The sequence below is a fragment of the Notothenia rossii genome (assembly GCF_949606895.1).
Source record: "Notothenia rossii genome assembly, chromosome: 7".
NCBI lineage: Eukaryota > Metazoa > Chordata > Actinopteri > Perciformes > Nototheniidae > Notothenia > Notothenia rossii.
Window position 1 is genome coordinate 19,646,531 of NC_136905.1, and position 16,910 is coordinate 19,663,440.

At 43.1% G+C, this 16,910-nt stretch overlaps 1 protein-coding gene across 3 annotated transcripts; it reads right to left on the bottom strand.

Moving 5' to 3' along the window:
* Positions 1 to 240: 240 nt before the first annotated feature.
* LOC307013216 (ataxin-1-like) lies at positions 241 to 13,155 on the bottom strand. 3 transcript variants are annotated; one of them, XM_079640508.1, is made up of 4 exons: positions 13,032 to 13,155; positions 12,433 to 12,573; positions 3,860 to 5,885; positions 241 to 2,323 (listed from the first exon to the last, which is right to left on the bottom strand). In XM_079640508.1, exons 3-4 carry the CDS (start codon positions 5,645 to 5,647, stop codon positions 1,676 to 1,678), a joined length of 2,436 nt encoding a protein of 811 aa, XP_079496634.1. In that variant the 5' UTR covers positions 5,648 to 5,885; positions 12,433 to 12,573; positions 13,032 to 13,155; the 3' UTR covers positions 241 to 1,675. The 3 variants fall into 3 exon arrangements, with proteins under 3 accessions (XP_079496634.1, XP_079496635.1, XP_079496633.1); XM_079640509.1 differs by lacking the exon at positions 12,433 to 12,573 and having other exon boundaries at positions 13,032 to 13,119; XM_079640507.1 differs by lacking the exons at positions 12,433 to 12,573; positions 13,032 to 13,155 and adding an exon at positions 10,051 to 10,418.
* Between the last annotated feature and the right edge of the window lie 3,755 nt (positions 13,156 to 16,910).

Consider the following 16,910-nt stretch of genomic DNA (forward strand, 5'->3'; position numbering starts at 1 on the left):
AGCTGAGGATCAAGGACACCAACACACTCCCGCTGGATGCTTCATCAAAGTGCTGCTGCTCAGTACACACCCATACCATGTGTTTGTGGACATGCACACGCACACACAGATACATATATATATATACACACACACACACACACACACACACACACACACACACACACACACTGTTCCTGAGTATGAACTGTAGGATATTTATTTTGGCTCTACTCTAAGAAAGAAACACAAACACTGAACTAAGAGAAAGAAAGCTGATTTAATCAAACAGCCAATAACAGGTATGAACTGAAGTTAAAATTACCATCATTGAGGAAATGAGGTTTCAATGGTAGAACCCAAAGGACATCAGCTGCTGTGAACTAAGTACATATATATAAGGCCATAGTTTCTGTAAAGAAAGCTAAAGGATAGATCAATAGAATTGGAAGGTAACGTTTTTTCCATCAAAACGTAAGCATCATGCCTTGTGTTTATATATTTGTATGGTGTCAATATGATGTATAGGTTATGCAAATTATATAAAGAGTGCAGTTTCTCTCATTGCTACACAGCCATTTAGTCTCTTTCAACTTTTTGTTTTGTTGTATGGACTTCATAAGTACCAATTCAGGAAGGTAATATTATGTCAGTGTTTAGTTTGCTGCACTTTTGCTAAACTAATTTAGCCAACTATTGTGTATTATGCAATAGGATTCCAATCATAAATTGGCTAAAAACTCACTTGTAGGTTTTAGATAGACTTTGGTTTTCTACTTGTACCGAATTAAAATGCAGAAAATAGCAGGGTTAGGGGTGGACACATGCTGTCAATGAAAGGAATTAAATACTTGTAATTTATGAAAGTACATTTGACTGAGGATCTTCATCAGAATAATTGGACTTGTGTGTAAGTGCTTCCACCTGCGCAGTGGTATCATTTTGTAAATTGATTGGGGAGTAAGGATTGATAATTCATTGATTTACATTCAGACCTTTTCAGTCTTAATCTGTGCAGGTTGTATTGAAGACTGAGCTCACAGCTACAAGCTCACAAACACTTCTTATTCTGTTCTCCGTATGACAGCCGTACAGAAAACACACCAACACACTCACAAAGGCAGACACAAATAAAAACCAGTGGCACAAAGACAGATATGCCAGCGCACACATCTGCAATGCTACGAAAATGTAAAAAATAGTTATAAAATCAAATAGAAAAACCTCAAGGCAGCAGATATTAAAGCCAAAATGATTGCGCTCTATGACTAAACCACTCATAGACTTCACAACAAACCAAGTGAACAGTGAAGCGAACAGGATGAGAGTCAGAGTATGGCTACCCACTTTGTGCACGCTGACATCGGGGTCTGTGCTTGTTCGTGTGATAAGAGGAATGGTTGACCAGTCTGCATCCAACAGGTTTACGTGACAAAGGAGATGCAGCCTGTGATATGTGTCTCTCAGTCCATTCATACTCAACATTCACACTGCATTCATTTTTGCTTTCAGCATTGATTGCACTGATCTCGTGTGTGATACCACTTATGAAGTTGCTCTACTGTGCTTCAAAGTAGATATCAGATTTGCGTAAAGAAAAAGAAAAACATTTACATAGTGTGTAAACTCAGCCTATATTAAAGTCCTCTGGATAGACAGGGGATCAAAACAAAGCGTTAAAACTCCTTCAATTCTCTCAGCAGTCTATTCTTTTGCTCAAGCGCCTCTCAATGCCAGTACTGGAGTGTCCCTCTATGCTGATTTTAACCTCGTGAGGGATGAAGGAGGGTTTGGGCAGAGTCAGAGGGGGCTCCTCCTCGGCTCTCTCAGTCTGGTCTCGCTCTGGAGCTGACCAGCGTCTCTTGCGGGATGTGGGTCTCTCTTGCTCACCACATTGTGTTTTGGTTAGAGCAGGCGTGTCTGTTTTCACTGATTCCTGTCTCTCTTCTCCATTCCCAGAGACTGCCAGCATTGGTCCCGCTCCGTAGACCCCCTCCCCTGGTCCTGGTCCCTGCTCCCTCTCCAGCCTGTCTGCACTGCAAGCCTTCATGAGGAGGCCACTGTTTCTGCCCGCTGCGTTTGGACTCATACTGTTTCTTACAGTGGCCTCCACATTGTGACAGGACTCTGAGAGGGGCCCGGTCTTCAGCTTGGTGCCCAAAGCCTGGCCCTCCGTTAGTGAGGTGGTTCTCAGGCCGCGGAGGGTCAGCGACACGCACACGTCGCCCACACACAGCTTAGCGCACGACAACTCAAACAGCTGGGTGGTCCGGTCTGGGCAGCAGGAGGACCAGCCCTGGCCAAACACAAAGAAGGGATACTCCAACAGCACCTCCACACACACCTGGAGGTACACAACAAACACAGTTAGCTTATAGAAACAGAGTGAAACATTTATAAGAGAAAGCCCCTATGTGCACATGTTTATGGGATTATGGACCTTGGAAATTAGTCTGTTGACGCAAGTTTTTGTTTAAAGAACAACAATTCTGAGGTCTTTTTTACAGGAGACATTTTGTTTGTGGGAGCTCACAGGTGTAATAATAAAATGAGTGATGGAGGAATAGCACGTAGCTGCTTTAGATTCAGGGTCCTGGTATGTGTGTGCTGGCTAACTTTGATAGACATGGAGTTGAGCCATTGCTATTATTAAAACCTCTGCTTTTCCTGCGTTGACGACTCAAAATGTCTGCTGTTATTAAGGAATTTTTTCAGAGCCAGACCAATATGTTATTGTAGCTTATTAAAGGTGAATTGATTAACAAGAAAACTGCCCTGACAAATGTACTGTTGCATAAAAAAACAACAATCAATTGATTTTTATAAAATGTTGTGTGATTATGGTAACGTAGTCTAAAATATTAATATTATTATCAGCCAATTTATCAGTTGAGCTCTGTAGCACTTTATAGATATGTGGTCTAATATTTACATTTTAGCATGTGTGCTCTGCTGGAGGATAACGATATGAGGGGATAAGACGTTTTCAATTGTCCAAGTTTTAAATCAGATTCATTTTATTGATTTTTTTTTGTAACTGAGGGCTTTATTAATGACAAGAGTAAGCATTAGGGGAGCACAAACCACAATGTTATTACTGGTCGATACATTTTCTCATCAATTTAATTAGATTTTTAAAATAATGTATAACTTCCTTTTAAATTTGAACGTATGTGTGCATTGCCATCTGCAGTCTTTGGGGGGCGCCAAAGTCTTTCCCATTTTACACATAGTGGGTTACAGAATGTAACTGATGGTTGATCATACAACACATGTGTCAAACTCAAGGCCCGGGGGCCAAATCAGGCCCTTGGTGGATTTCATTTTGGCCCGCAGGATCATTTCTAATTACTATTAGATCTGGCCCTCTGGTATATTGCACGCACACCTTCACTCAATCCTGAGGATCTCCTCAGCTCAGAGCCTGAGCCCAAACATTGATGAACTTGCACCCAAGATGAGATGTCAAGTATCTGAACTAGCATCACAGAGCAGCAAACTGAGTTTCAATGGATGTTTCCTGCTGCACTTTTTTTCAACAACAGGGCATGTTTGTTTTTTACTTTGAGGGAAATAGTTTTTTTGAAGCTGTTGTTGGCCTGTGGGAAAATGTAATCATAAGAAATGACTCCAGAAAAGCTGCAGATAGAGCCATAAGAAATGAATGCAAGTGATTATTTAATGTTTAATGTTGTTTTTATAGGCAATCATTTAAGCTTTGTTAGTTCCAGGTGTAATATGTGCAATAAGTTCATTTCAATACGTTTTGCAATAAACATTGAAACAGTCCGGCCCTCGACTAGTACTGATTTTTTTATTTTGGCCCACTGTGTATTTGAGTTTGACACCCCTGTAGAATGATGAATAAGGAAAAGCTCACCTGGGCTTTGAGCTCTCCCACAGAGAACTGTATGACCACAGCATTAGGACTCTGCCCGTTGTCAATACGCTCCACAGTGCTCGAGTCAATCTTCAGCTCACTGCTTATCTCCGCACTCTGGATGAAGTCCTCCGTTTTCAGATCCTCCACGCGCTTCAGCTCCCCATCGGCCAGCTGGATGATGGAGCCTCGCATGAAGAATGGAGGAAGCGCCACAGGGGAAGAAGGAGGGGAGACGGAGTGGGAGGCTTGGATGGAAACATGGGTGGGACTGGGGACGGGAGCAGGGGTCGGGGAGGGCATTGACACCGCCACGGGAGCCGGGTTTGAAGGCAGGACTGGCATCGGCGGTGCCGGAGCGACGGCAGGGGGTTGTTGACTTCCATCTGGCCCAAGAGCCTCACACTTGGACAGAGCTGTGGCCAGATAGGCATGTGGCATGGCAGTGGAGATCTGAGGGGTGGTTGTAGCATTAACAGTACGACTAACCTCAATTTCTGTGCCGTTATTGGTGCCGCTGACCGGGATGAGAAGGGACTGACCGCTCGGGATGACCAGGTGCTGAGGCAGTGCCGCATGGTAGCTGACACCATGCTGATTTGCACTGGTGATATAGCCAATGATAGGTGGCTGTGTGGAGGAGTAGAGGTTGGCTGGCATCTCCTCATGGGGAAGAGTGGTCTGGATGACTGTGTGAGGAGCAACTGACTTAACCAAATCTGAGGAAGAGAGGGAGGTGAAGGAAGAAGATCTGGACACTGGTTTCCCCAAGATGATGCCTCCTTTCTCAGTCTGGACGAAGGAGATCTTATTTGTGCCACAGTCACGGTCTGCTCCGTGGTTGGGCTGGGCCACCAGAACCAGGGAGGTCTGGAGTCCTCCATGGTTGTGACCGTAATCTGCAGGCAGGAGGATGTGTCTCGCCTCATAGCTGTGGACCTGGTGATGGTTCAAATGATGACTGTGAGTTTTAGTCTGTTTCATAACCTCTAGTTCCCCGTTCAGTAAACCCTTACCATGCCCTTCTGGTCTCTTTCCTATTGAACCATCTGCATACTGAACCAAGAGCTGAGAGGGAGCCAGGGTGAGCGTTTGAGGGAGGACGGTTGTGTGAGGGTGGAGCTGGAGGTGGGCGGTCTGTGAAGACATTGTGTTTCCGCTGACTGTCAGAGGTGTTCTGCTGTCCAGATGAATGTACTGGCTGGTGACCTGGGGAGAGCTCGGAAGTGACACCGGAGTCAGTTCTGTGGGAGAAAGGCCTATTTGAAACTGCTGCTCCCCTTTGTTGTTGGGGGAGATGAGAGCAGTGGTGTAACCATCGAGATGGGAACGCTGTCCTATGGTAGAGCTGTTATGTGCACAGCTAGCATTGGCTGAGATGATGTGAGAGGAGATGTAGCCGGCGTAGGGTCCGGAGCTGATGAACTGAACGTTGGGTCCCAGCTGAGCGAACTGGATAGTCCCGGCCTGCTGGGGCATGGCGGTGGGGTAAACTGCCGGCAGAGAGGTGAGGGGCACTGCAGACAGAGGAGCGGCCGAGGAATAGATAGAAGTGGCAGGAGAAGAGGAGGAAGCTGAGGAAATCGTACATCTCGGGCTCTCTGCGTCCCTGGACCTGCAGCGTTCACTGGCTACACTTGCCAGCCAAGCTAGGTTCTCGGTGTGGGGACTGTCGGCCATCACCGCAGCTGGAGGAGCTGCCACCACCACCGGCCTCTGCTCCAGAGCCAGGATCTCACGCTTCTTTGGTGGCAGGCATCCATTACTGCGCTCTTGATTGGATTTCATTGTGCCAGTGTGGTTTTAATATTCCCAGGTAGTAATTCTAACTCTTTCTCTCTGCTCCACTCAATGGTTATGTGCAGCCTTTCTGTGATCTGTGTGGCTCTATTTGTTTTCACTGGTGGACAGCTCTAGGTCTCAGACCAGAGAAGATGGAATCACTCCAGCTCACAAAATGAGCTCCATAGACTTCATGAGGAATCATCTCTGACAGATCAACCTCCTCCACGATGTCGTCAAGAATCTGATGGGAGAAAAGAATCTAAAATCAGACAATCAGGTACCAGCACATAACAATGAACAAGTCCAAATCCTAATACTAAACTGATGTTTGTTGCCCTCTTTGACAGCTTCTGTATCGATTAACTTAATTTAGCTTGACTTGATTTTATGTTCAATTCAATCTTATTATATATGGATTGCACTGGCGAACTAGCTCTCATAGCACAGCCTGTAGTTGTGAACCATTATCACAAACTGTGCCTACAAATGCATAACAGCAAACAACCAAAAAGTTGTTCTTTGTATCGCAACAAGGCGGGTATAAAGACAAAATCGGATATGTGTATGTATTTGTATTACAGTGGCTTAAGGATCGATTACCTTCCCTGAATAAACCCACAACTGCTTTTTTTTATAGATATTTGGCATTAGATTCAATCATAACATTAAGAACAGCTGATAAGCTCGACAAAATAACTGCAGGAAGTTTGGGTAAGACGAGCAATTTGGATGAGTTTTGACCAGTTCATTTCCTGTGTAAAAGTGTTCCGGTTTTATATTACAAATATAATACAATTATAAGAATGTGTCCAGTTTTTCTTTATTATTATAAAAAAAAAAAATCCTACATACATAATATAATTATTTTTTACATAAATCAGTTTAAATAATTGCTTGGCCATCCCCCCATCAAGTATTCATATAAAGCTTGTGTTTAGGTGTTCAGCATGACATTTACTGTGAGATTTCTTTTTTAAAACACGTTTGAACCACTGAAAATCAAAAGACCTTGCGAACCCCCATAAAGCGTTGGCCAACCCAAAGTTCAGAACTAGTAGTCCAATGCATGCAACCTCGAAAGATGTCCCTTACGTTTTTCCACACTCACCTACCCTTTAACATTAGTAGTGGTATATGACATACAGGAAAGTACAGCGTTGTGTCATCATTTACATAACATGTAAAAGTGCTCGTTCATGTTTTCGCCACCAGGCAGGAGTTTCCTGAAATGCGGTGTGTGTGTGTGTGTGTGTGTGTGTGTGTGTGTGTGTGTGTGTGTGTGTGTGTGTGTGTGTGTGTGTGTGTGTGTGTGTGTGTGTGTGTGTGTGTGTGTGTGTGTGTGTGTGTGTGTGTGTGTGTGTGTGTGTGTGTGTGTGTGTGTGTGTGTGTGTGTTCATGCTCATCTGTACAGGGTAAGTGTATGTGCGTTGCTGTCGACTGTTATCTCGCTCCAAGCTCTAGGGTAAGAAAGCAGAACAGAGCGAACGGATAACAACACTGAGTAAAAGCCTCAAAGGAGCTCATGTCTTTGTTTTAACTCTCCCCTGCCATGCTTTAAGTCAGTGGGGCTACTGTAAATATAACATCCACCTTCACACAGGAACTCTGGGTGAATGGGCAAATCCGAAAAACAAAGTGAAAACAATATGGCTGCAAATGTGATTATGGAACATTCGGCAAGAAGCATAAATGGCCTCACAGAAGTGCTTGACAATATTTTAACAATGGCTTTCCGCTGTTCCCTGTTTGAGTTGTGTTTCAAAGCTCAAGGAAATTCGAAAGGGGACAACAACATGCATGTGGTTAGGTGAGGGAAGACTGAAGGCTGTGTACTGCAAAGGCTCTTTCCTTACTCTCAGCAACAACAAAAAACATGGGAAGTACAGTGGAACTGATGATGTATATAAGGTTTTTTAATGAACAGCAGCTTTTCAAAGTTTGAGTGCAGGGTCACCCCAAAATGCAGTATTGTATACTGTAGAGTAATATATGCATAAAATAGCTACAACGTGCACACCCAAGAGAAAATAAACAATGTGCAATACATCTATTATTTCCACAACAGTGACATGCAGCCTGTAGCTTTCTATACGATTTATTTTCCAGATTGACTGTTCTTTCCTGCAGGCTTATCTGCGGGTCAATGCACACGACTCTGAGTTGTTCATTAACCAGAAGCACCACAGAGATGGAGTGTATGACACACACACACACATTCATCCATTCATTTTTCTCCCCCCTACATTCCATTCAAAGGTGCCAGTCCATTTGTCAGTCCTATAATGTATTTTCATATAACAGAGGAGGTTCACTACAGCAGACAGCCAGAGACGTGTTACATAAACACAGAGTGGGGGAAAACACAGAAGGAAGCCTTGGTGAATTTCTTTGTAGATGCATCTACCTCTAATGTTAGCTTTGACAAGGTCACCGCATCTAAAAGCAGTGAAAGCCTCCTTGCAATTCATCTAACCATACAGCCTTGTAGATCTACCAGATGTAACAAAGGGGGGAGAGCAGAGCAGAGCTGGAGAGAAACAGAATCAGAAAGAGGAGAGTGGGGGGGAGGAGAGGGAGAATAGCAATGTAAGATGACAGAACTGTGTAGAAGGAGGAAAGGGAGTATGGGGGGGGGGGGGGGGAGAAAAAGAAGATTAGGGATTGAGAATGAGGGAGAAATCATGGTGAATAGGAAGAAGAAGAGTGCTGCTTCTCCTGACCCACATTGAGCGACGCCTGCAGCATCAGAGCGCCATAGCCTCCGCCTGGCTGAGAGATTCCCGATCAGCCGCCACTACAGCCTGAGCTACACTGTGCGGCATCGCTTAGTGGCAACAACCCCACCTCAGCAACGGCGTGTCAACACTGTAATGACATCACATCTGAAGCACAAGTACCTCCTATGATTATAGCACCATAGGAAGTCAGCAGGATCTACTTTCACTCCCAACGTAACTGTCAACAGATTGGACAGCCAGCTCTCAGAGACGGTGTCTTTCTTTCCCTCGTATGACCCGTACACAGCACTCTCTGCACATGGTCACATACAGCGCAGCAGCCAAAACATTTTCCAGCGTCGGCCTATTATTAGAACACTGACACCAACAAGCATACGGCCTGTGTGATACTATGGAGAACAAAGGCGAGCTTTCAAGACATGACCAGCATGTCACAAAGAGGCCAGACAGCACTACAGCCCTGAGTCAGACCCCTGGCCCACGACTGTCACCTCTAAGACAGATTTGAAGGGATGACAACAGAGAGTGAGCGGGGACAGGACTCTCTCTGTTTTGCTCATCACACTGATGCTTTTCAGCTCTGACTGAGTGATCGAGCCAGCCTTGCCTGTGATCCTTCTACATACTCCAAACCAGAGGAATCGCCATCACCATGCATGCAGGCAAAGGAGCAGAATAGATGTTCTCATTCAACCTCCTCTCTGTTGTCTCCAGGTGAGAGGCCCCCCCCTCCCAGCAGAGTTACATCTCCTATCTCAAGCAGCAGTCGCCACCTTCTCTCCCTCCCGCCTGAGCCCCACTATTTACTCCTCGCATTGATCCACACACGGCTTCATGGCAATAACATTTCTCTGCAGTAGGATGATGCAGGGGGAGCGATAGAAAGGCAACAACCTCATTTAGTGATAAAAGATGCAGGACATTCATGCATAAGGCTAATGCAATGACCCTGGAGTGATACGCCTGTTGTCACTCCTGTTATGCATCATGTTTCACCTGCTGCACCAGTCATAGATACACAGTGAAAACCCCGTACAGCAAATGGCTATATATAGAAAACAAAAACATAATTATCAATCTGAGCTCTGCCATGAAACAGAGGGGGAGGTACTGTGGAAGACAATATTACGTGCGTGCATGTGTGATTTGCTGCATACAAACTAGACCTCCACTCTGCACATTTACAAACAGAGCGGCTTCAACCACAGATCAATACAGTGTATGGCTTATTCTAATACACAAAAGAGCCATTTTACTGCTGCCCCTTCTCTGCACAACAGTAGGGCCTGTGCCTTTAAGAGGCGGACCGGCCGTGTGGCAGACTAAAGCAGACAGTAGGAAAAGGCAGTGGGCTCAGGCTGTTTGTCTTTACAATGACTCCAGAGTTCTGCCTCACTGTCCGACACACACCAATCACACAGTACACAAGCAGAGCGGGCATCCCTCTCCACGGGCAGCCCCGACCAAACAGGGTCAATGCTGCTGAATACCACTACGGTGACTCTGGACAAATGCTTTGACCGTAGCCTCCGGGTGTTTTACAATGACAGAGAGAGCGCATTAGTGTAGTAGCAGGGCAGAAAATACTACTGTGCCACAAATCAAGAGGAAAAGACAACCCACCACCCCTCCTCCCCTCCTCTGGTTAGAGTACTAAGAATAGCTCACCAGTCTCTCCACAGCCACTGCTTGCAGAGCATGTCCAAGGATTCTTCCTGCCTCTCAGTGTATGTGTGTGTGTTGGAGACGTGTTTCTGAGGAGTCCTCTTCCTGAATCTCTCCTTTGTGCCACTCTCCTCTACTGCAGCCTGTGCTGTGGCTGCTCCAGCTCTGCCTCCCTCTCTGGACTCTCGTGTTTGGAGGCAACGCTGCCCCTGCAACGGGCTGACGGTGGAGGAAGTTCCCCACTGCTGAAGCTCACACCACGTCCTGCGTTCAAGGCAGCTCCAACGCGTGTTATGCAAGGCCACCAGACCGCCAGCTCCCTCTCTGCCTGGCTGCTTCTCTCTCTCCGTTTCTGCCTCTCTCCCTTTCCCTCCCTCCCTCCCTCCTATTTCTTTCTCTCTCTCTCAGTACTCCACTGACACAGCTCCTCCCCCAGCCAGCCTCATCAGCCGCATCAGGTATTCATTCAAAAAAACACACTCTACTTGGCTTAGAGCCAAGACTACGCTAACACAGAGAGGGAAGGAGGGGGAGGGAGCAACAGACGGAGGGTGAGAGAGCAATAGAGAGAGAGAGAGAGAGAGCAATAGAGAGAGAGAGAGAGAGAGAGAGAGAGAGAGAGAGCTGGAGATCCAGAAACATTTGCTCAGACAGACATACTGCATGTATGTGAATAACTGTGGGATATATGCAGAGACACCAATGACACATGCACGTACGCAAACCGAGTAAGGATTAAATTGTTCAGTGTGTTGGCACGTCAAATCTGTTTTAATGCACAGCTTCCTCCTTGTTCATTTTCATATGCATTTTCCCTGCAGAGACAAATCTCTTCCTAATCTGTCCTGTGAGCTGCTCTACAATTACAGTCTCAACCTCTATCCAGCTGCAAAGTGAGAGTACCCTGCCATCCCCTCATGTCTCCTCAGGCCTCCCCATCTCTCCCCCCAGAGATATTTCCCTCAGTGCAGAGAGGCAACGCTGATAAACACCCCCCCCTCCCTGCCACTTGGCACTGGCGCCCTCCTCACCCGAAGGCCTCCTCCTTATCCTGTAAAGCACACAGCGGAAAGAGCCAGACTGCAATGGGCTTCAGCATCAGGCCAGAGCCAGCTATCTGCTCCTCTGCAGACAGGACAAGCAGGGTGTCCTCCATGCACTGCATACTGGGGGAAACTCAGACAATGCTACCAATCACACATTGCTGCTGCTTCTACAAAATAACCCTGTAAAGTACATAGCTAAACACAATGTTGTGCATTATATCATGACTAAATTGACTACATAAAATTGCATTTATCACACACACACACACACACACACACACACACACACACACACACACACACACACACACACACACACACACACACACACACACACACACACACACACACACACACACACACACACACACACACACACACACACACACACACACACACACACACACACACACACACACACACACACACACACACACACACACACACACACACACACACACACACACACACACACACACCAGCTGATATCTTTGTATAGAAAGGCAGTCAGTCCATCCCAATCTGCTGAAGTCCCTTGTGAGTACACAATATTATTTCCCCATACTTTTTTTTACATTACAACATAAGAAGTTAAGATTTTTTGATCCCTTGTACCTACATGTATCAGCAGTACTCTACTAGTAAACAATACAAAACAATTACACTGTAAATTGGAAATAATGACTCTGAGTGCTAAGAGGTGTAGTCTAAAGCATAACCAGAAAGTATTTAACACAAATCAGGATTATATAATCTTTTTGTCATCTACTACTCAATACGATTGGATGCTGAGTATTGTGGTCCAACCTGACCGAGGGGTTTTGCTAGTCTAGTTGCATAAACTATTTTATTCTTCTGAGCACACACAACAAAGTGATACATTCCACAGTGCACACTTAATGAGAGGGAGTGCTCAAACTATAATTAGATCTATGTCATTTTACAAACATTAAACTTCTAAAAGGAGAAGATACTCTGAGGATTAGGAATATAAATGTGGATAAAGTAAAAATATTCATGGTAATAGCAGTTTCAGCAGTCCACAATACAACCTCAACAAAGCAATATAGCATTATGTTTACATTCCTCAATTTTTAAACACAAAGATGTCTGTTTGCACTATTCAGTCTATGTTTACACTGCCTCTCAGGGCTCTCTTACTCATAGTAGCCTTAAACAGGAAACACAATGGACTCAAGTGGGCTACTGCAGGTTTAAACATTGCATGACCTTTACTGCCAGGCAAAACCATAGGGCAAAACACTAGTTTCAATGTAAGGTCCGGGTTAACTTTTTAAAACTCACCTCATCACAAATCTAAGGAGATGAAACATCTTACCTTGATACTGATCAGTGTCCAATATCCAAGCATCTTTTCCCACATACTGTTCTGCATCCTCACCATACACTCAGTGGGGCTAAGTGAGCCTCCTCATGCAGCAGACATGTCCAGACATGTAACACTGATCCTGACCTGAGCCTAACACACAGCAAAGGGAAGCATGTATGATGCAAAGTGTCACAGATGAGAAATGGCTACAGTTGGCATTATTGAACTTTTGCACAATTATAGATTTTTCTTCACTATTAATAGAATTAGCATTAAAATACCGCAGTGTTTGGGTCACGCTAGCATATAGTTGGAGATGGTTTTATATACTAAATCAGTGGTGGAAGAAGTAACGTTACTCACTTCGGAAACTGATAGCAACGCTGCTAACTATTGAATAACTTGCTAGCCATGTTAGCTAGCTGGATTACCAATAATAACACATTATATTGTTTAACACCGCTAGCAAGTTGCGGTGACGTTTGTTGACTGTTTCCTGCTCTTGCTGGATCTTTTTTCTCTCTCTCTATTGATAGCCTGACTTTCCTATTTTAAATGACATTTTTGATTCAAATAAAGTCCTAAGCACTAAAATTGACCAAACCTACCGTTGAAGTTGAAGTGGACTGAACTGTGCACATTTAGAGGGGGAACGCCCCCTGGATTTGTAACACTTCTCAAACGATTTATTTCCCCACGCAGAGTTGGGTGAAGTTAGAAATATTTGACATATTCTGAGGCTAATATTGTAGGCCTACTTATACTCCTGTAGGCAACTTTTAACTGTATGACAGCTTTAGTTTCTCTCCACTTAGTCAATTCACAAGCTATAGCCATACTCAGCATAAGAAATTCAACTAGAAAGATGAAATGATTAACACATTAATGCATAAATACAATCATTGATTGTAATATTATTTTTGAATTGGACAATTCTCCCTTCATGAGTTGTTATTTTACCTTTAGTTCTCTAAGTATTTTTGTCTGTATACTTTTTTAGAATTTGAATGCATATTTTACACTGTGATATTGTTATACTTTTAATTGAGTAGAATATTAGAATTCCCCTCACTAGGATACTCTATGTATGTGAAGCCTATGCCTATATTAAGTTAAACCCCTGACAAGTAATAACAACAAAACCAGAATATATATTAAAAAAGTCTTGGAGAAGGCTAAGTCTTGGAGCAAACTTCAGCTTGTGAGAGAAGCCAATGGGAAATACGAAGCAACAGTAATAAAGAGGATGGAAAGCGGAGTGTGGGTGGTTGGATTAAAAGGGCATCTGGTATCAGAGCGGGAGGTAAATAACCCTGGCTGGATAGTTTCTGACTGAGAGCAGCAGACCCGTCTCTGCTGTGGCGAGCTCCTGTTTGGAGGGAACAACATGCACGCTCCACGCTATGTGGGGAGAATGTGAAAGCGCTTGCTGCCATGGCAACAAGGCAGCTCCACAGTCTCCAGTCCCCATTAAGAAAGATGGGTGGCAACGTGGCTGTAGCTCAATGGTGGTGTAGCATGACACGCTGAAAGAGCCTATTGAAAGCCAGTGAATTCAGCAGTTAATGAAAAGAGCAAAGGGACAGCAAATCCAACAGGCAGGTGATAGTGACCTCACCTCTCTATTTGGGTGCATGTGCTCGTGGGAGAGGAGTGTGAATATTACATCCACTCAGCTTCATTATTGTGATCAGTACGCTCAAAATCTATGAAAGATGGTCCTTGAATTCCAGCTGTAATTGCAATAGGGCAATAGTTTGAACATGGTTTTAAATTACCTTGAACATTATTAAAATAATAAAAGGAATGGTTGGTGGGCGACTTGAAACTCTGAAAATGAACACGTGTGGTTCTTTTCAAAATAAGCACAAGAAAATAACTTCATACGTCTTTGATGGTTTTTATAAGGTCAAGGCCCTTCATTTATAAAGTTCCGTATATTTGTAATCCTTTTCTGTAAACTATACAACTGTGTGTCATTTTGCATCAGAGGCGCAAACTTTGGAAATGTTTTGGTTCACTTATGGTACTAATGTTTTCCTTGTACAAAACAATTGTAATGTGATTCATAGTTGAGGCAGTGGCTGTGTGATGTGAGGGAGTCCATCATCCTGTTAGATCCTTCAAAAACACAAGATATTCCTCTCACATGCTAGACAGCAAATGTATTATTAGAAAGTTGCCTGATTCTTCCTGGAAAAATTGTTGTGGTTTTGCTGTAGGAAGACATCAACTGAGTTATCTTACTGTGTTGCATGTAGATACTGTGCATGTGGTGGAAGCCAAATTCAGCAGAACAAAACCGATTTCATCCCAGTGCCAAGACTCTTTTCATTCAGCTGAAAATAGCAAGCCACTGCTTACGCACGTCTCCAGAACATAGTTTAGGCAACCAAAGGATTGGGTGGGAGTGATTTGTGGAGGAGGAACACAAGCTTCTGAAGGAACTCAGAAGAGTTTGTTCAAACACATGAACCAAACCAATCAGAAAAACACCAAATGGTTTAGGTGGTTAATGGTTTAAGACTGAGACTGTGCGTCCAGGAAGCAAAGTTAATGTTTAGTTTCCTAAGATATATGCGCCAGAGAATTGTTTGATTGTTTAACAGCAATACAAATTATGCAGAAAGAAAATTCCCTTGAAAACATTATTCTTTTTATTTTTTTGACAATAATCTAATTATAAAGTACAATTTACAAGTAATCAGCATGCATCCATGGCATTGAAATGACCTCAGTGACCTCTGTGAAATCCTGCCCACTCCTCCTGCTGTGGTGTTGCTTCAATACCAGATTCACACAACAGAGGGCAGTGTATGGATTTTATAACCTGCAGTTTAGGGTTGGATGCGGTACATTCATCTTTAATGAAAATATATGTTTATCTAAGTATTACTTTCATTATGAAAGCAAACTAATAATTGGCTACAGCCACTCCCTTTTACCTTTCATGCTTTCTTTACACATTCTTCTGTGAACATTATCTTTGCGGTTTAAGTCAAAACCATACTCATTCTTAACATTTGAGAGAACAACTTCAATACTGAAGTTTATAGCTTGGATTTTGTGTTGAATTCCAATATTTAATAAAACCTTCATATTCTTATTACACACTGTATGTATATTATAATTGTAATATTTACAGATGTTATGGAAACATGGGTAATATAACACCAACATATAAGTGAAATAGGTTTAAAAAATGCATATAATTGAGGCAAACAATACCGGCTTGCACTGCATTACAAAGGCAGAAAGGAGTAAAAATACGACTTGTTGTGGTATGGCAATAAACCAAAACAAAGTACAACAAACAAACAAAGTATAACAAATTAGTATAGTTAAACTTGAACTATGTTAAGTCAGATAACTTTTTCACTCTGTATTCCTTATTGGTCTCTCTGTGTTCTTTGGAGGTCTTAAGGTTGTTGTTTCCATTGTATTGTAAATAATGCAGCTCTGCCAGGTGTATGTGTATTTCTGCACCTTCTTAGACCATCAGTGAGGAAGTGGATCCTCGTCACAGACTTTGAGACAAAGTTCAGACAAAAGTTGCTAAGGATTTTCAAGGTGATACCAGGAGGCCAAAATATGTTACGCTCATTTCTACCCCTCTTCCTTTCACTTCAAACATATATATTCAGCTTTTGCCATTGGATATTTTGTTACCCTTAAGCGAGATAATCTGAGAAGGAAAGTAAAAGCCGATTCTCTCTGCTGTAACCAATGCAACCTCCATGGTTGTCTTGACAACTCAAGGTTCTTGCTGCCTCAAGCAGAAATCTACTCTGTTAAAAACATAAACACCCGGAAACCATAATGGTATGTTATGTCATCAAAACGGTACGAATACTGTACTGCTGTCTCACACACACTCAATGTCTTCATGCTTCTACATCACTCATCCACATTTTACTCATATCATTTTCACCTCATTAAAATGAACTTCAGTACAGGCAACGTACCATTTTGGAAAAGTTTATTTTTAATCTTGCTCTTATTTATTCCCTTGAGTTAATTCCTAACTTTTTGGCAATTTGTAAATGGAAGTACATCCCAAAACCGTGCTGATGTGATGCTCACATCCATTTTTAAATTGCCTTAGGGGCTTTGTAATAATGACTGGGATGAGAAAGGCAGCTGGATTTAAAGATTTTTTTAGATTGAAAATAACAATCTTCCTCCTTGTTTTACACACTTTCCTCGACAATAGTTTTGGTACCTTATAAACAAAATAACACATCCATAAATCAATATTCAACATATATTCTCAAATCAATTAAAATATGTTATATAGAGTATGGCATAATTCATTCCAATATTCCTCAAAATAATAAAAGAAACGTAGGGGAGAAAGTAAATTGAACCACCCCTGTAACCTTATAGTTGTAATCACCTGACCATAAATTATGCAAGCTCCTCCCATTTTCATTGCCTGTGTGCTGTGAAAGAGAGATGGTAAGTCTGGTAAGTAAACATTTTTACAA